At 35.9% G+C, this 20,694-nt stretch overlaps 1 protein-coding gene and 1 long non-coding RNA gene across 2 annotated transcripts in view; both read right to left on the minus strand.

Moving 5' to 3' along the window:
- LOC110460157 (deleted in malignant brain tumors 1 protein-like) overlaps window positions 1-20,694 on the minus strand; it is a 69,679-nt gene that overhangs the window by 27,660 nt on the left and 21,325 nt on the right. The window contains exons 2-6 of the mRNA XM_021512897.1: window positions 11,485-11,639; window positions 9,545-9,710; window positions 6,419-6,754; window positions 2,780-3,094; window positions 860-1,186 (exon numbers count right to left, since the gene is read on the minus strand). Coding sequence (XP_021368572.1) covers window positions 860-1,186; window positions 2,780-3,094; window positions 6,419-6,754; window positions 9,545-9,710; window positions 11,485-11,639 — 1,299 coding nt within the window. The remainder of the gene's footprint in view (window positions 1-859; window positions 1,187-2,779; window positions 3,095-6,418; window positions 6,755-9,544; window positions 9,711-11,484; window positions 11,640-20,694) is intronic.
- LOC110460178 lies at window positions 14,953-16,568 on the minus strand. Its single transcript, XR_002463979.1, has 2 exons — window positions 16,246-16,568; window positions 14,953-15,044 (listed from the first exon to the last, which is right to left on the minus strand). It is a non-coding gene; the product is annotated as an uncharacterized LOC110460178 (long non-coding RNA).

Below are 20,694 nucleotides of genomic sequence, written 5' to 3' on the forward strand. Positions count from 1 at the left end.
CCCCCCCACCCTTGTGGTTGAGATTCCCCTATATCACCCCGTAAGACCCCCAAGGGGGTCAGAGATTCTATTAGTCTGCCCTGTGCCATGCTTTTACCATCAATGCACATGTCAAGTTTGATCTGTCTAGCATTTATAGTTTCAGTGAAACTAACTTAAACACAAAAACTTGATGTTGATGGAGATGCTGACATTCAATGGACTTTGAAAGGTAGGCCGCACCCAGCATTTGATGCGTGGGTTGAGATGTACTACTTAAGATGCATCTATGGTCCAAGTTTGGTTGGTGTAGCACTTACACTTTCAGTGAAACTAACTTAAACGCAAAACTTAATGTTGCAGCCACTGCCAGAAAAGCAATACCGTAGTCTCGTTTCCGCTACTTCGTGGCGGCAAGACAAAATTACCTTTTTTATAAAAAAGATGTAGCTTGAGATTTTTTTTTGTTTGAAACCTGTCAAATCTGACACAATGTAGGATGCAATATACTTGTGAGATTACACAGGTTGTCAGAATACACAGGTCTTATCTTGTAATTTTCTTGAGAAGTAAGATTTCAGCATTATCTCTGTTGGCTTATACAAGAGGATGACAGAATATACAGGAATCTGATTAGACAAATTTCACTAAAGGAAGATATTTTGATATCTTTCAAAAGTAGAAAGGAGCATTATTCATGCTAGGAGTTGATCCATAACTAGAATTCATCTAGATACAAGGAATGCATGTAATTCATTTCCAATAGATTCCAATATATTAGACAGATTGTTATTCCAAACTTTTTGCTGAAGATTTTGAGTACAGCATAATTCAAAAATATATAAGCAGTTACACAGTTCAACTGTTTATGAAAGTTTACCATTTTTATAACAGATGACGGAGGCGTCGCGAGAATGGTCCGAGCAATCACTGTTGTTATACACCATCCAGCCATGATTCCTACACTGAAGAATGGATTTTTCTTGTCCGTAACACCCCAGACCACTCATCATGATTGGACCTGTGCCTTTCCCGTAGTAGGAATCAGATATTGGTTCTCCATCAGCAAATCCTTTCATGGACTTGCACAACACCCTGGCATCACTAGACGACCAGGATTTATCGCAGACGCTTCCAGTAACACCGTCGTATGTGACCTGTACACGTCCGAAGTAGCTTCCACCTCCAGCCAAACTGACCGTCACACCTAAGAAAACACACAAAAGGACACTCGTGTAACACTTCAAAAATTCCAAAATGACCAGTTTAAGTTGTGGCACTGAACACAAGGATGTATATATGCAATATCAATATTACTCAATACTCTTATATATTGTATAATGGACATTTTTGTCACAGTTTAACTTTTGCAATTTCCACCCTCTGCAAGAAGGGCAAATTAACCATTACAACATATGATAGTAGAACATCATAAAATACATAATAATTAAATGTGACAGGCCAAATTAACACAGGCCAAATTAGCACAGGCCAATTCAATCTAACACAGGCCAAATTAACACAGGCCAATCTAACACAGGCCAAATTAACACAGGCCAATCTAACACAGGCCAAATTAACACAGGCCAAACTAACACATTAACACAGGCCATTCTAACACAGGCCAAATTAACACAGGCCAATCTAACACAGGCCAAATTAGCACAGGCCAATTCAATCTAACACAGGCCAATCTAACACAGGCCAAATTAACACAGGCCAATCTAACACATTAACACAGGCCAAATTAACACAGGCCAAATTAACACAGGCCAATCTAACACAGGCCAAATCACCACAGGCCAATCTAGCACAGGCCAATCTAACACATCAACACAGCCCAAATTAACACAGGCCACTCTAACACAGGCCAAATTAACCCAGGCCAAACTAACACAGGCCAATCTAACACAGGCCAAATTAACACAGGCCAATCTAACACGGGGCAAATTAACACAGGTCAATTCAATCTAACACAGGCCAAATTAACACAGGCCAATCTAACACAGGCCAAATTAACACAGGCCAAATTAACACAGGCCAATCTAACATAGGCCAAATTACCACAGGCCAATCTAACACAGGCCAAATTAACACAGGCCAATCTAACACTGGGCAAATTAACACAATAATACAACTTTTCAACTGTTATGTCAGAGGAGAAATAATTATGGTATTAAATTTAGCACAAAATGTCTGATAACATATCGGTGTTATTGAAACCTTGATGATGGTCAAATAAAAATTCAAAATATCAACATAAATTCTTGGGGCCTGTTTGTTTATGCGGAACAACCGGTTTGTCCATTTTTAAATGTAACAATATCGGGTATAAATCCTGAAGGACCTGCAAATGATTATGCAGGCCTTGCAAGGCTGTGTCAAGGCTCGCCTGAAAGCAGCATCAGATAAATAGGTCTGACCTTGATTAATAAACGAACAACTGTGGTCCGACCGTTTGAACAAAAACGGCCTAGGTTGTGTGATAAAAGGCATACTTAAACCTTATTTCCATTTGATAGAGGACTAATGAAACCTGTCGATTAGTTTCATTTTATTTTGGCAAAAAGCCATGTTAAAATGAAAACTTCTTCCCTCAATTTATAAATAAAAAAATAATAAAATAAAAAATAAATGCAATAAAGACAACACATGCTAAAAGTTAATTGGTTCACAAGGAGAAAAAGTTATTTCAAAGATCATGAAAACATATATTCAGATGGACTGACCAGATTAATCTATAAGATACAAGTAAAAACTTATTTCATTTAATGGAAATAGAGTGACGTCAAGGACTCACTTTTGTTAAAACATAGGGCATAAGCAGCACGACACGAATGCACTGGACGACCCCAGGAGTCTGACACGCTCACACAAGATTCCAGACTAGATTCTTTCCCACTGCAGTTCAGCTGTGTTATCCAAATTGGACGAAGAGTCTCATTGACAGTTCCATAGGCCTTTCCATCAGTAAATCCTCGCTCTATACACACAACCCTTGCCGCCAGATCGTTCCATTCGGTCCCAGTGGAGCAAACTTGACCCCAAATACCATGCTTACGGACGTTTACTTCTCCCCAGTGCCGAGAACCATTCAATAGATCTACATGAAAAGCTGTAAAAATAAAGGTTTATTTATTAAACAAAATCTGTTTATTAAAATGTAACTTGTGCCAATAGTGAGGTCTTATTAAAACAAATGTCAAGCAAACTTTATGATTTCCCAGTAATTTCTTAAATTTGGTCAAGTCGTGCGTGGTACATTCATCAATATCAATTTTCTTCAAAATTATTTTACCTTGGAATCTTGAGACTCATATATATTCTACAAATAATAACAGTGTGCTTACGTCTGAAAATCGTTAAATCTGACTCATATTCTATAACTGCAAAATCTCATGTGAATCAAATGGTACATTTTAATTTTTAATTTCTGTTTTCAAATTTATCATTGCACAACATGTTGAGATTTTGCTTAGCTGTTATCGAATGGAGTAAGTGACAAATGGAAATGTTCCTTGAGAGATACTTTGCAGCTTTATGATGCAATTAGCATGCCTGAGAAAGAGTTGATTTGATATTTATCCTGTGCTGAAGAAAGCCCAGAGGATTATGCCCGTACACTTAGACACTTATTTTATCGACACAATCGTGTTAACAATTCACTCCGTCTGGGTCTAATATCATCAATTCGTTTTCGATCAATAGTTTAAAATGTCACAAAGGTATTGCATGGTCAGAAACTGTTCATGGCTAATCATTTGCTGTTGTCACGAAATCTTTCAGCACTTTTTCTGCTGCAAGTTTTCTTCCATTAGTTACATAGAGTGGTGATGATATAATAATTAACCAGAGTGACAGTTTAATTAATGGCATAGTATGTAACTTTTAAGTCAAATCTATCTATAAGCTATGTAAATATGGTAGCAATAGACAGGTAACCTTTATACAATAGTATCAATCAAATGGAAAAGTGGTTTCAAAACATATGGTAGATATGGACAGGTGCACAGCAGATACATGTATAGACAGGTGACAGCTATGGGTAAGTGGTATATATATATGGACAGGTAGTAGATACATGTATAGATAGTTGGTAGCTATAGACAGGTCACAGATATGGACAGGTATAGCTAAAGACAGGTGGTAGATAAGGAAAGGTGGTAGATAAGGAAAGGTGGTAGACATGTACAGGTGGTAGACATGGAAAGGTATAGGTATATACAGGTGGTACATGTAGATATGGACAGGTATAGCTATAGACAGGTGGTACATGTAGATATAGACAGGTGATAGACATGGAAAGGTATAGCTATAGACAGGTGGTAGATAAGGACAGGTGGTAGACATGGAAAGGTATAGCTATAGATAGGTGGTAGATATAGACAGGTGTAGCTATAGACAGTTGGAACAGTGCAGCTATGGCCAAAATGTAACTATGGACAGGTGGTAGACATGGAAAGGTATAGCTATAAACAGGGGGTAGACATGAAAAGGTATAGCTATAGACAGGTGGTAGATAAGGACAGGTGGTAGACATGGAAAGGTATAGCTATAGACAGGTGGTAGATAAAGACAGGTATAGCTATAGACAGGTGGTAGATAAGGACAGGTGGTAGACATGGAAAGGTATAGCTATAGACAGGTGGTAGATAAGGACAGGTATAGCTATAGATAGGTGGTAGATATAGACAGGTGTAGCTATAGACAGTTGGTACAGTGAAGCTATGGCCAAAACGTAACTTCGGACAGGTGGTAGCTATATCAATGGTAGCTATAGACAGATGGTAGCTATAGACAAGTGGTATATTTAGACAGGTGGGTTATAGAAAATGGTTGATGTAGACAGGTGATAGCTATAGACAATTGATTGTCTTAAATCATGAGGTAGCTATAGACAGGTAGCTCTGTACACATATAGCAAAGGGTAGGTGGTAACTATAGACAGGTGGTAGATATAGACAGGTGGTAGATATAGACAGGTGATAGCTATAGACAATTGATTGTCTTAAATCATGAGGTAGCTATAGACAGGTAGCTCTGTACACATATAGCAAAGGGTACATGTAGGTGGTAACTATAGACAGGTGGTATCTTCACACAATTTTTAGAGACAGATAAGATTATTACTTTTATTGATTGTGATAAACACAGACAAGCATTAAAATAGTAGCATCGGACCTGATTTAATAAAAAGAATTTGAAATGAAATTACAAATGTAACTCTGACCAATGTAATAATATATGACAAGTGTATCCTTTCTAGATGGATCGAGTGTTTTACCAGAACCAAAGCTGTAAGTTTATATTAGATTTATTGGCAATCAGGATATGTAATTACACTGAAGGTAGAAAGTGAACTCTTGGTATTGAGTAGATTATTATCTAACCTTACGTAAAGAATATCCAACATTCCTTTGCAGACCAAGCACTGCAATAATCGGTACAACATATGGGTCCAGGTATGTGTCATATTCTAGGTGTAACTTATCATGCAGTACAATAAATAAAACTTAATTAAATTTTACAAGAAAACATGTTAATTATGTGAAGTTAATGTACATAATATAAACATAATCAATGACCTGCAGGTTGGGACAATTAATTTTGAAATTCAAAACGAAAAACTCAGGAATTATAAATGCTAAAAGCTATAAAAAAAAATGCCTACTCAGCAAACCACCTTATAGGTATACCTGGTAGTAGTAAGTTAATTGTCTGCTGTGGTTCAGCTTGCCACCGACTCCCCATATAGAACACTTTCTAAATACATTTGTATCTTATGTGGTAGAGCTCACCCAACCTGGTTATATATATAGCTTCTATATGTTTCTTGTTGTTCAGCTCTCCACAAACTACGAATACTAGGAAACTTTCTAAACATCTATAAACTGGTTAGTTCAAACTTTTTAAAACTGAAGACTTCAATATTTTACATAATATTTTTCAAAAGTGCCTTTTCCCCTATATTTGGGTAATTATATCGTTACACATTCTAGATATACATTTGTATAATTATGTAGATTTCATTTACTACCCTTTTCCTGCAGGGCCAACACATAATCTCTGACTCAAAGTAGGAGATGGGCTTATAACGGAACAAGACAATGAAATAGCATAAGTTCCCATTTCTACTGAACTGTTATATATACGAGTGGGCTTATTACCAAGCACGGGCTTATTGCTGAAGTAATGTTGTAAAAACAATAATTAATATATTTAAATACATGTATATTTTTTTATCCATTTACCTCAAAACACCATTTAAATCATTATTCAAGACCTCTCATAGATTAATGTACAGGTGTTTTATTTTTTTTCGGCCCCTAATATTTGTGGCTTTGCTGAAATGGTTTATTTTGCAGGATCTATATTTTGTAAATAGTGTTACGTCTATATCTTACACAATAACGGGTCGTAACCCAGGGTATATACTTACACATATCAACATCACTTTTGGATTTGTTATAACATATGGCCGATGCTCTGTTCATGGTGCCGCATTTGCTTGCGATCGTGTTGTGTGTGCAGTTGATGAGTTCTTTTTCATTACCCGCACATTTGAATCGGGTCAAGGCCTTGTTTGCTAAGGAGTCTGTGGACATCTTGCCGAGCTTGGAACCACGAAGGTACATGGCATCTTTGTATCCCAGTTGTTTACACAGAACTTTAGCATCGGGATATCCCCATTCTTCATCACACACCTGAACCCATCCGTCGTCTAGACGCACCTCCACTGTCCCAACATCAGTGCGCCCACGTGACTGTAACCTCACTGTAACAGGTAAGGATAGATACATTGATATACTTTTGCATATCAAACAGAATTTTTTACATTTTTTTCCCTGAAAAAGCAGTCTTCTTTCTAAATAACTTCCAATATTTTACTGAAAAAAAAGTAACACAAAAAATTTCAAACTTATCAAAAGCATTTAAAAAGAACCAAAAATCTATCTTAAAACAGCGATGTTCTTCATTCCAAACAATTTCAATATTTGATTGAAACATGTATACATATATATAACTATATCTATCCCTATTTAATAAACATGATGACAGCAAAGAGCTTTCGGTTGTCCCTTAGCATTTAGCAATTCCATAAGTCAAAATACTTTTCTCTTAAATCTATTGGGTCAAAACATGTCAAATGTCCTTCCACCCAAAATTCTAAGCTAATTTAAGGATGTAAAAAAAGGACATATTCTCAAGGGTCTACTGAAAGTTCTGCAACAACAAACACTATCTTGAACTAGCATAGAGTATATAGTACATTGAACATGGTCTTGTAATTGTAACAGTTTTCTCAATATTGTAATTCATGCAGAGGTGTGCAAGAAATATCTGTATTCTTAAGCAGATCCTCTCTAAATTCCGACTTTTCAATTAACATTTAAATAAGCAAGTTGATAGAATATTACTAAAGAACAAGTGTGACATCAAAACAAAGAAGTTTCAAAAAAACCCAACAGAATAGAAAAAGAAACTACCTGGTACCCCAATTATCATAGTGGGAAAAAGCAGATCAATCTTTTTCAGTTTCCCTGATCTGATCAAGATATTTAGATACAGAAGAAAACCTCTCATTCCAACAGGAGGCCCCCCATTATATTAATTGCCTCATGCAATCATACAGTGGAATACATATATGTCTACCAAGTATTCCTTTTTGCTAAACATGCAGGGATGCAAGATGATCTGTAATCTAATGGAGGGAAACAGTGCAGTCGATGCAACAAAAACCTGTCATCTTTCTGCATATCTCTGCATAGTATATTGAAAATTCTAATAATTAATTCTTATAAAATATAACATTTTAATGGTATATTATAAATTCTTATAATTAATTCCTAAAAAATATAACATTGTATTGATATAGTATCAATTCCTAAAAACATTACATTTTATTGGTAAAATATAAATTCTAATAATTTATTCTTATAAAACATTACATTGTATTGGTATATTATAAATTATAATAATTAATTCTTATAAACATTAACAGGTTCGAATTCTAAAGGAGCTGTCAACATGACAGAAAAACCGATACATAATGTACTATTATTGTTGCATATATGTTAATTATAAGGTAAATATCTAAGGTTAATCAATTCAACATCTAGCTGATATCCATATATACATGTCTTCACTGTGTTTTGTGTGGTAGCTGTATTTTTCTATGCCGACACACTGACGGGTAAAGCATTCTTCTGACATCAAACAAATGTCAAAGACACACTGTTGTGTTGAGCATGTTCCAACGCATGTTAATGTGTCAATGACTGTCAGACAACAACATGTCAGCCGAAACAGAAGGACAGTTTATATATATACGATGGACAGTCTATTGTAAGCAGTGTTTATATATTTACGATGGACAGTCTATTGTAAGCTGTGTTTATATATATATTCGATTGACAGTGTATTGTTATAAGCGGTGTTTATATATACGATGTGTGTGATGCATATTGCTAGGTGTTTTTGTATGACTTTGCCTGACAGTAAATCAGACCCATTTGATTTTAACCATACATGATTCTTAAGTTTTCTCTAAAATTGAAATTCTCTTGGGGGGAAAAGAGAAAAAAAAAAAAGAATTATAATTGGCCAAATTGGGATTCAATTACAAAAGATATAGGGTATGAGGAATTCAATTGTGTAATGGCCCTGCCCTCATCATCCCAGCAGCAAAGGTCTTGAGGCCAAAAATGGAAATAGGAAAATATGTATTTAAAAGAAAATATTCAAAAGGAGATACCAGCCAAATTATTTTTTAGGCCAAGGACACAAAATTGCTTTGTATTAGCTGACATGTAACCAAAGAAACCACAACATCTTACTGTGTGGAAATTTACTATTGAGAAGTTTGCAGGCTAACTTTTGGTTATGCACAAACCCACTTATTCTGACCAAATAGCAACGGAATGTGCATGCTTTTGGAGTAAAAAAATCACTATTTAAGCCATTAGAACACATATTTTCTACGACCACATCCACTACTTGAGCAAAGAAAACATGTTTTTGTACTCAAACAGGTCAGAAACTGCTTTGTTAAAGAAAATATTTAATTTAAATACCCCCCCTGAGGCTACTAATATGCATCACAAAATTCAAGAAGAATTGAAACATAAATTGACAGTGTGGTTATTCTTCTTAAATAACGTCCTATCCCCGCATAAGTAATGAGCCTGTTTGTGTGTACATGTATTCAGTACCAAGAGGGGAGAAAGGTAAGGACCTTGTAAGACATTGAGCTTTGACACTCACCTGACGGTAAGGTCCTTGTTAGACATTGACCTTTGACCTTCACCTGACGGTAAGGTCCTTGTAAGACATTGAGCTTTGACACTCACCTGACGGTAAGGACCTTGTAAGACATTGAGCTTTGACACTCACCTGACAGTAAGGTCCTTGTTAGACATTGAGCTTTGACACTCACCTGACGGTAAGGTCCTTCTAAGACATTGAGCTTTGACACTCACCTGACGGTAAGGTCCTTGTAAGACATTGAGCTTTGACATTCACCTGACGGTAAGGACCTTGTAAGACATTGAGCTTTGACACTCACCTGACTTGTCGTAACAGGAGACCCCAGCATCCTCGTAGTGCCGACAGTTGTTAATGCCCCAGCCATTGTGCTGACAGCCGTCAAGTGTTCTCTCCGAACCTGTACACTGCACATTGTCAAGATAGATAGCACCTGTGCCCTCTCCGAACGGGGAATTGGAATGCGACTACAACAACGAACATGTAAATATCATGTTTTTTATTCAAAACATGTATATACGAATAGTCAATAAGGAGGAAAAAATCCAAACGTTCCAACTAAATAATGCATCGAAATTACTTTCTAGGAAATAACAGCTAGCCAACTTATTTTTCAGACCAAGGACACAAAATTGATGTATATTAGCTGACATGTAAGCGAAGAAAACAACATCTAACTGAGTGCAAATTTACTATTTAGAAGTTTGCTGGCCAATAGAGTACATCTTTTTGGTTATGCACAATCTCACAAATTCAAGGGAATGTGCATGCTTTTGGTGCAAAAATCAACTATTTAACCCTTTCACCATCGTACACCACAAATATAATGGACACATCCATATCAATGCATGGTTAAGTCTACTAAAGTTACATAGGGGTTAAAGGGTTTAGTCTTGGGAACAGAAGTTTTCTGTGCACAAATCCAAGAAAACATGTTTTCTGTAATCAAACATGCATTTTGGGCAAAATGAATATTTGACTACATTTATTGCACCAAATTACAATATGTGGGCCTTCTAATAATCAAAGAAAGGGAAATTATTTACAGCTGGAGCTGTCAGGACACGAGTAAACTTTATTCAGAAATGACAAAGTCTTGAAAATATCTTTGGTGTAGTTGGTGACCTCCCCCATAGGACCATCACATCTACATATGTACAACCAAAAGGCATTTATAGTTCTACCATTCATTTTACAAATTATACTGTAATAGCCTATACTTCAGAAACCCATTTGGTAAATTCTGAACTGTCATGGGTAATTTTTTATGCACCTTCTTAATTCTTCTAAAATACATTTTCTTGTTAAAATGTACCTTCAGCATTCAGATCTACGACTATAGTGACAATGATTTAGAACTAGGAAATATTTCAATTTACTACTCTGGACTACCATGAAAAATTGCAGAGTATCTAACCCTGTAGTGAATAATGAAAACGTATAGATGATTTTTCCTCTGATGGGAACTAATAAGTAGATGAAACATAAAATAGAAGATAGGAGAGGAAAAGATAAGATCCCAACAGTCACAATTGTGTGTGCTATACACATTATTGTATCCAGTGCTTCATTACACTTTTCATGTGCTCCAATGGTTAATTGAACAATCTTTGATATAAAAGTCAATGGGAGATTGCTTTTCTACCCCTCGACTAGCCCGTTGTGGTTGTACCTATTAAGTATAGCTTTCTGTTTTATGGTAAAGTGCAAGTTCCCCTGACTACAGCAAGGTAGCAATCAATAGAGGGGAGGGGGTGGGTTGTTACTTCGCTAAGAGTCTAGTACCAGCAATGGACTACTTCAAAAATACATTTCTCACACACATTCTTTTTTTACAAACTGAAAAATTAGGGGTAAGGGTTGAATGGGAGCATAATTTTCAATAGAATAAGGATGGTTCATTGATTCTGTACTTTAGTTTTGTTAATGTAGATTAATGCCGTGAAATCATTAATTGTTGTGAGAGATTTTTCATTGATATCATGGTTACTCTTAATCTACACATACAGTACGCGTCAGTGTATATATTTATATGTTACATGAAACAAAACAACCAGTACACATAAGTTTTACAACTGTCATAAGAAATGTGATCACACTGAAAAATCAAATTTTCTGAAAAAACTTTTCCCCCCACAAATTCATGTCCCCATAAATAACAAATAATATGTAAATAAAAAATTCTGTGAAATTTCAGCTCACCAAAATACATAATTTCACAGAATAATTATTTCAACTTACTGTTCCCCACTGGTGTCCAAGCTGTCGACACACAACCTGTGCATCCTGGTCCGACCATAAGTCATCACAAACTGTTCCCCAGTCAGTGCCATTGCGAGACACTTCAACACGCCCAGTCGTTGTTCCATCCCCACCCTGCAGTCGCACATGAATGACTGAAAAAACAAGCAGGATAGAGTCAAAATTCCATTAATCCAAATATTCTCCTGTAAATTCATTCTGTTATCTGGAATGTTACATATGGACAAATACTCAAATCAACAAATATGCGCATATGAAAGACTTGATTGGTCATGATATTATAACACCGATTTTTTGGCAACAAAACAAGTATGAGCAAACGCTGGGACAGTTCTTCATATACTCATTGATATGATGAATGCTTGTTTGTAAACAGGATCTGCCACTGCTAAAGAATGGTATGGCAATGGCCAACAATGAATTTTTTTCAGCCAACTTGAATAAAAAAAACACTGATATGGCCAGCAATTTTTTTTTCAGCCACACATGACCGTATTTGTAACAAAAAAAATGTCATCTGTAGAAGGGTTATTGAAATAGTTTGAAAGTTCCACAAAAATTCATGGTAAGTTATAAATATAGGTTTGTGAAAATTATTTGGTAACTATAAAAAGTCAAAACTACTTCCTACTGTATAGAAGAAAACCTGCATGCAGGAATCATTGTTCTCTACCTAGCCAACAGTGGAAAATCTTTCCTCTTAACTTAGAAGTGGAAACTTTTGCTTTTAGCCTTGCTAAAGGATATTTTGCGATCACTTTCAGCGTTTTATTTTAATACAACTGACTACTGCTGTACTAGTAAACATTCTTCATTGAGGATATGTTTACTAGGCTTAAGGCAACAGTTCTTTTTATTGAACCCAAGGTTCAACCAGTTGCCAAAGGTATTGGTATGTAATAGGAAAGAGCATAGCGTGCTTCCACCGGGGATCACACCCTCAATCTCTAGGTTCCTAGTTGGACGATATAACACCGAGCTACAGGGAAATTCCCTCTAGCTAGAAGGCGACCATTATCTTATGTACAATTAAAATCTGCCACAATACGTATACTCCCCCCTTTTTAAATAGGTTTGCCCTCGAACACCACCACCCAGGTTCTAACTCCCTGTCACCACAGGAAGGGCCAATGCCATGCAAGGACACCATTTGTAAAAGGAAAGAGACTGTGCTGCCAACGGGGATTGAACCCTCAATCTCCAGGTTCGTAGCCGGATGCTCTACCACTGAGCAAATGGGAAATTCCCTCTAGCTCGAAGGCAACCGTAATCCTATGTACAATTATAATCTGCCACCGGTATGATGTTAAGTGTTAAATTCTGCAGAGGAATTTGATCAGTCTTTGTTTCAATCAGAAGGGGAAAGATTTCTCTAAATAGTCATGAAACAGATGTACAATATAAGGGAAACAAAACTTCAACACATTTAACCAAAGGGATCAGATACCGGATGGAACATAATCTTTTAACACAAATTAAACTTTCTATCATACTTAGTTGAGTTATGCAAGCACTGGAGTCTGAAATTCTGTCAATAACTTATTATTAATCATTAACATAATTTCAGACTACGTCGTTATGTAGTTTACGTATACGTTGCTGTACTGACAAAAAATCACGTACAAACAGTTACCTATCAATAAAACCACGGAATTAGAATAGAGGGAAAGGCAACTGCCTCTTCGGCATAGGAAATATGTGCCGTGCACTTGATGTTGCGAGAAACTACGAGAAAGCGTGAGAATTTACGTGATTCGGGGAAAAAACCTGCCGCTTCAAACATCGAAGAAATTGATTGCCGTTCAGAAGTAACATATTTTGGGCTATCTCTACCGTTACATTGTCTGGATTTCAAAGTAAGTGATCTTTGCTAAACTTATGTTTAAATATGATTATGTTTGTTTTGTCGAATACCATAGAAATGTTGCAGAATGCGAAAGTTTATAGTAAACATACAGCGTTGCCAACTTGAATTATTTTATGGCTTCACACCTGCCATCGAGATCTACTTTACTTGCTAATAAATAGATTATTTTGACATACGGACTAAACCAAATTGTTTATTTATATGTTTTCCATTGCTTCGGGTGTTTTTTAAGTGAACCCATATCTCTGATTTTGTAGTATTTGTATTTTGAAATCAGTTGCTAATCGGTGTATTTTAATAATGGCCGCCATTTTGCCTTAGATTAATGATCGAGGGTGGGTTCATGAATGCATGTAATTCTCGGTAATTGATCATAACTATGTAATAATTTGTTTACATAACTACAATCTGGTATATTATCATGTACACAAAACAATTTCGATCGCACTGACGATCTAGAAAGTGTATTTTTAAGGCTCTGAATAAAGACCAAAATTCATCGTGATGCAATAGCGTGTGATTTCACTTCCTTCATCGTCTTGCATTTTACCCTCCATCGAGATCTACTAAACTTGCTAATAAATAGATTATTTTGACATACGGACTAAACCAAATTGTTTATTTATATGTTTTCTATTGCTTCGGGTGTTTTTTAAGTGAACCCATATCTCTGATTTTGTAGTATTTGTATTTTGAAATCAGTTGCTAATCAGTGTATTTTAATAATGGCCGCCATTTTGCCTTAGATTACTGATCGCGGGTGGGTTCATGAATGCATGTAATTCTCGGTAATTGATCATAACTATGTAATAATTTGTTTACATAACTACAATCTGGTATATTATCATGTACATATAACTAGTCGTTACATGGTACATCCCACTTCCACACAGGGGTGGACATTTTCAAATCAAAATATACCAGCCTATTGGCAGATATTGAACAGGACAGCTGTGGTTTGATTCCCAAATTTGACATGGATTTTGTCCATCTGACTTGATTGATGTATCTTTTCTAATTTCAGCATGCCAAAGAAGAAGAAAGGGTCCAGACTGTCAAAACCTTAACACAAATCAACAGCAGAAGAGTGTTTCATCGGATGTATGCAAATTAATATGCTTCAAAGCCTTACAAGTTTAATACAAAATTCCACACCAGAAGAATGATTTTTTAAATCAAATAACCATGCAGTTCATTTTTATCAGAGTTAACATTGAATTATAATACAATTTGTATATCACCACTCATGCTTGTTACATATATGTCACCTGTGAGTAATAAAAAACAGTTATATTTTCATTTTCAAGTTTTTATTCAGTTGTAAACACACAATAAGTACAATGTACATTTAATGTGTGCATGGAAAGTCATGAAAAAACATCCAGTCACTTACTTCAGGGCACAAAACACAAAAATAAAAAGTTACCAAACAAGAGTTCTTTGGAGTAAAGTCACAAAAAGCTTAAGCACTTCTTTCAAAGAAGTTGAATATAATCAATCTTTTAGGAATATATTAATGATTTAAGTGATGCTGAAAATTGTTGCTGACAGCATAATAGCTTTAACGAGTGGGCTTGGTACCTGAAGAACAACAGATCTGAGCTAGTGGTGCTGTCAACAGGAACACTGGTGCTGGAGCTGTCCCTGGAACAGCAAGTTTCATTTTGGTTAGCTGAAAAAGATGGAATTCAAATTTAAATCATACTGGTGCCTAATTATTTGAATACCTTGGACTTGCTATATAGTTTCTGGAACCAGAAAAATTATACTACAATGTGTAATATTTTGGTTACAGCAAAGACATTAAATATCAAATAGACATGTCCTTTCGCAGAATCAATGCTCATTTTATGGAGTCAATCATTTCTCAATAGTCATTAAATATTGACAAAATGCTGAATTGAAACATGATTAAATGAAATTCAAAATTTCAATGAACTATTTTGTCCATTTTTGGTAAAGTCTGGTTCAGACAAACATTTTTATTTTAAGCCTGGTTCATAGTGCTGGGACAAAAGTTTATGTCACATTTTTTAACGCAGAATACAAAAAAAAAAAAGGAGCTGGGAAAATGCACCATGTGGAGTAATTTCGAATAAGTTGCACCAAAATATGTATATGATATACATATACTTGCTAATGATTGACATTTAATTCAATGAATTCATTAAAATTAGCTCCGGGCTGTCATGTAACTTGCTGTGATGTTTAACTAAAATCATGTCGCAGAAATCGTGAATATATTTCTGTATAAACTATATCAATGAAGACAAAGGATATACATGTACGTGGAGCCAAGATGGATGAATTCAGGTTTGAAAAATGCCTTTGATTGTTGCCTAGAAATATAAACTTATAAAAGTGTTCTATTGTTTAGGTACATATATTGAATGACCTATCTCAAAATTTCGAGAATAACACGCAAAGGCAAAAGGTCAGCTGATGTTTCTGTATTTTTCTTATAAATGGTTTAAATTTAAAATGAGGTAATAGGACAAAGTTATTGTTAAAAGTTAACCCTTTAAGTCACTTCCCCCACAGGGGTTTCGTTACAAAATACACATACCGTTTTGATACTGATATAGGTCACGGTCTTCATAAACATACATGTGCTGTGACCTATATCAGTATAGTATATGTACATGTGTATTAGACATTTGTAACGAACCCCTGTGCTTCTAGCGTGCTGTGTATGCCCTCGAAATATAGCTAGCTGCCTATATCCAAAGACGTCTTTTATCACCTCCGAAATATTAAGTTTTACGTTCATTATCAGTAAATTCTTTCATTAAAAAGTCTAAATCTAAATAACTTTCACGGGATAAAAAGTCAGTCATATTTGACAATGATGTATCATCCGATCAGATACTTACCTGATGCTGCTTGACATGAACAGATATGCTTGCGACATCATCACGTGTATGCATTCGTTTTCTATTGTTTTAGTCATGGTTGTTACACTGTGTACTGATCTGTCAAATCAGTGTCACATTCTCGGTCTCTCATCACCTAGGTAAACAACGTGGTTATCGATACCGGAAACTTGTCTGTTAGGTCACACGCAAGCGCAGTACAGGTAAATTGGCTTCAGCGAGAGGGTTACAAGTCGTCACGGTTCGGTGCACAAATACAAGAGGTGGACAATACATACGCTAGACGAGAGTGGTGTTGCCAATCCCTGTTGTCTAAGTCCGTGATAAAACTTAGTTTTGGGTTGAACTGTTATAAGTTCAAATTCCTTTGAGCCAAACGGTCTTGTTGAATGCCGATTCGATATGACAAACAAGCCCTCTATGTTGGTGAAAGGACGAATGCGTTCAAAACATCCAAACGCGAGAACTCCAATAAAACGACTTTGGTGCAGAAATTGGAATAGATCGTGTTGTTGACAGTTTGTGTTAATAAGGGATATGTGTTTATGTAAATAAGTATAGTTCATCATGTTTCCACTTCTATAAACAGAAGATTCACGCCAATAAACGTTGTTGTATGCTACCGCTCAAAGTTCTTTTTCTTATCCGGAAGTTGCGTATTCTACAGTAAATAATTTCCGATAACGGTGATATTTCCCGGATATCATAACCCCACACAGAGTTGTCGTTCCTATAAAACTAAAGGAACGGCATCTCTGATCAATGATCTTTTACGAAGCTTTAAATACAATTTGTTTATTTTAAGGTGATTTAAGATAATATTGACTTTTGTTGGTGAATTGTTTTGGTTCTCTTTCACTCCCTTTGATGTGTGTGGTGTGTTCTTAGACACAAGTACATACAGTGTAATGCTTCATTGAGTAATAAAACCAGGGATGTGTATAGTCCACTACACATCCCTGATAAAACAATCATTGAGGGAAAAGTGGTTCCACGAAATGAAATATAACGACTTTTAGGAATCAGGATTTTAGTGAACAAATTTTACGTCCGCTGTTAATATTATTGTTTTTTTTCTCTCCAAAAAGTGCCAGAAAAATCGCTTCAATACAAATTAATGAGCATGTATTTTGAACAGAGACAGAGGATTTGTCACACGTGACTGACATTAAGGATTAAATCCTTCTCTATGAAATCAAATAATAATAGAAGATGCCAATCAAACAAAGGACGTGCAAAATGTAGCCTGGACGAATATATATGGTTCATCATTATATATATTTCTATATTTATATTAACTAGCTTCGATGAGCTTGTTTCCAAACAATTAAATGTAACCTGGGAATACTGATAAAAAATGGATTTGCTGAGATAAACGGGGACAAACACAGAACAGATGTTATTTTCAAATTCCTGTACCAACGTTTTGAGCGATTACTTGCCTGTGTGTGCATCATCATGTAAACCATCGTATATTCACATATACACAACGTATATAAGAGATGTGCATAACGCAGAGTAATCGAATTACACAAAACCACTTAATTTACCGTGAACATATTTTATCTAAAGTTAATATTTTCTATCCTATGTAGACTGGACTACTACAATTAGTTGTAAACATTATAATTGCTGTTCTTGCAACTGAGGTAAATAGAAACGTGGGGAAATTGTGTAATAGAGCTGTCGCCTTATATCTACTGATAACTAACGAGAACAGAGTAGCCTGATAATTTTACATGGCTCTGCCCATTCATAAAATATGCAATGTAGTCGTTCATGAACGTATACACTGATTACTGAATTATATCCACGTGATACAAAGACAGGTACAGGCATTTTTTTAACGACAGGGGTCCATTTTTAAATAAACGGACCGAAGGCATGTGTGCGAGTACCGAATGCGCGGACAAGTCTAGGACGTACGTATACATGTATGATCCTTCGGAATAATATTGAAATCTATAAGCACTCTGGTGCCATCTTCGACATTTTTAGAGTTCGATTTAACTATAGTACCCCCTCCCAACTCTAATACAATAGTGTACAGTAAAACTTCTATATAATGCCCTTCGTTTTACTTGCCACCTCACATACCGGTAACACTATTCAATGTCCCATTTTCTCGTTTTCTTAAGAATACCTTTATATGTCTCCCTCAATTAATCGCCGAAACCCGTATAATCTTTCTGTGGATTAACGGTGTCAATATAACGAGGTTTTACCATAGTTACCATCCTATCATGTCCAACGGACACACGGCATAAGAGGCAATTTCTTATGTTAAAAATATAAATTTGTTTTAAGGTCCAGAAAAAATGTAAGAAGTTGAGGTCTTGGTTCCGGACCCCCAGGACCCAACCCCTGGGCGAGTTGGGATAACATCGAATTTTGGACTCAACAAAAAAACATGTTGGTTTGTGACGAATTCCGAGGCTCACATATAAACGATTTTTCTTTGTGAATTCTTTTCTTTTTAGACAATAGGCCTACCGATCATTATAGCATTGTGTGTTTGCTTTTTAATCTTATTTGACAATCGTACGTGTAATATATTTAGTGCATGTGAACAAAAAACTTGATTACGTGAGATAAGCGTGATAAAGCTAAGAACAAGTCTATATGTTAAACTTTGTCACCGTCACTGCGGGGAGTGTGGTGAAGATGACTAGTGACCTCACTCGCGGACACGTGGTTTAGTGGTCATGTGACTTCTTACTTACTGACGTCATGTATGTTTTTTTGATCAGCCAATGCTATCTAAAACCCCACAGAAAATAAATATAAAAACACAAGACAAAAACCCACAAAAACTAACGAATTAGACACTTAACCGTCAAACTGTCCGGTTGTTGTTCAGATCCATCATATTTACTAATATGTAACGTGATTTACAAATACACATTTATAATTTACTATAAACATGTATATACTTTATTGGATACGGTACAATTATGACAGGTAGTTCATATTCTTAGCCTTCTGATCAACATACTTGAGTACATGATACATTGTGTTTATCAATCTGATACGTAACACGGGTTTATGACCTGTCTGGGTCTCGAACTCTCGAACCCATGGCACCTTGACGGCCCCAAAAACTCACCCAGCCCTGACCAGACTACTACGACTAAGAAAAAATGTTAAAAAAAGAAGAAGTTTGGTAGATATCGTAAACATTTGATTTTTAAATTAACATAATGTGAGTAATTTCATATGATCCTTTAAAATATTCAGCATATTTTTTAATAAACAAGAAACTACACATGTTTAAGCACAGGTATTTGCCTTGAAAACAAAGGGGGTGGGAGATTTACAATCGATCGGGAACCGTCGGTGTTTTCTCGTTTACGGAGAGTGCCGACGGTTTCCGATTGGATCTACCATATAATATATTCCCCCCTGTTTCTGAGGCTTGGTTCAAGTAGGGAGGTTTGAACACAGGGAAGCTGAGTGACTTTTCACAAGTCTGTAAAAAACATCTTACTTTTCAATTGGAATATTGATGTTTGCGACATGAAACAGAATGCTTCCATGGTAAAATATTGAGGGTTGTTGCACTCTTGGATCCGTCCATTAAATTTCAACTCTCACCGTGCCACAAAACTGCAGCGCAAATCGAATGCACCGCACAACAAAGACAACTTAATCTAATCCAAAATTGATGTAAATATTTTCGCAAGGCGTATACAAATGTTAACTCTTTCGATATTTCCTGGTATTAAGAACATAAAACGGGAAGCAAGAAGAATCAATATACGGATAGCTTCCAAAAGACAAAAAACGCATGCATGTCGCGAACATTGTGAATTAGCTCAGCAACAGATCGGAAGATATAGTTGGAAGTCATTTCCCTGTTTCGATGTTATAGCAATATCTTACTGTTCCAGCGGTAGAAAGAAATATGTAACAAATTGTTTCCTTTTTCAATTAGATAAGATGCGTGTCTGTGTACATGTACCAACGCTTTGTCACAAAACATTAAACTCGCTGTAATCAACTCTCACGAAGTAAATGAGTTACAATTATCAATTGCCAATTATTTGGTGATCTGCCAATAGTACACGTTAGCTTATTGGTGCAGTGGCTGTTTTTTGCCTTTTCATCCTTTCTCTCTCGGGAAGAACAAAATCTCCGATAAGACGAGAATTCATACTTCTCAATTCTTGTTCCTTTTTTGTTCAGAATGAACGAAATCCCCGAAAGGACAAAATTTCTTACTTCTCAATTCTCGTTCTTTCACATTTAAATGGACGAAAGAACGAAATGACACTAATTATGTTATACGAAAGGACTAAAATGTTACGCGCTAAATAACTACCTTAATTTACATGGAACACTAAAGTACAAGGATAATAAGACCTGATGTTCCGGAAGGGTAAGCGCTTTTGCTTAATCAAAGACAACCGCCATGTAAATCTAGGTCAAATCTAGGTATTGCCACGTCCT

This window comes from Mizuhopecten yessoensis, unplaced genomic scaffold (genome assembly GCF_002113885.1).
Source record: "Mizuhopecten yessoensis strain PY_sf001 unplaced genomic scaffold, ASM211388v2 scaffold10331, whole genome shotgun sequence".
NCBI lineage: Eukaryota > Metazoa > Mollusca > Bivalvia > Pectinida > Pectinidae > Mizuhopecten > Mizuhopecten yessoensis.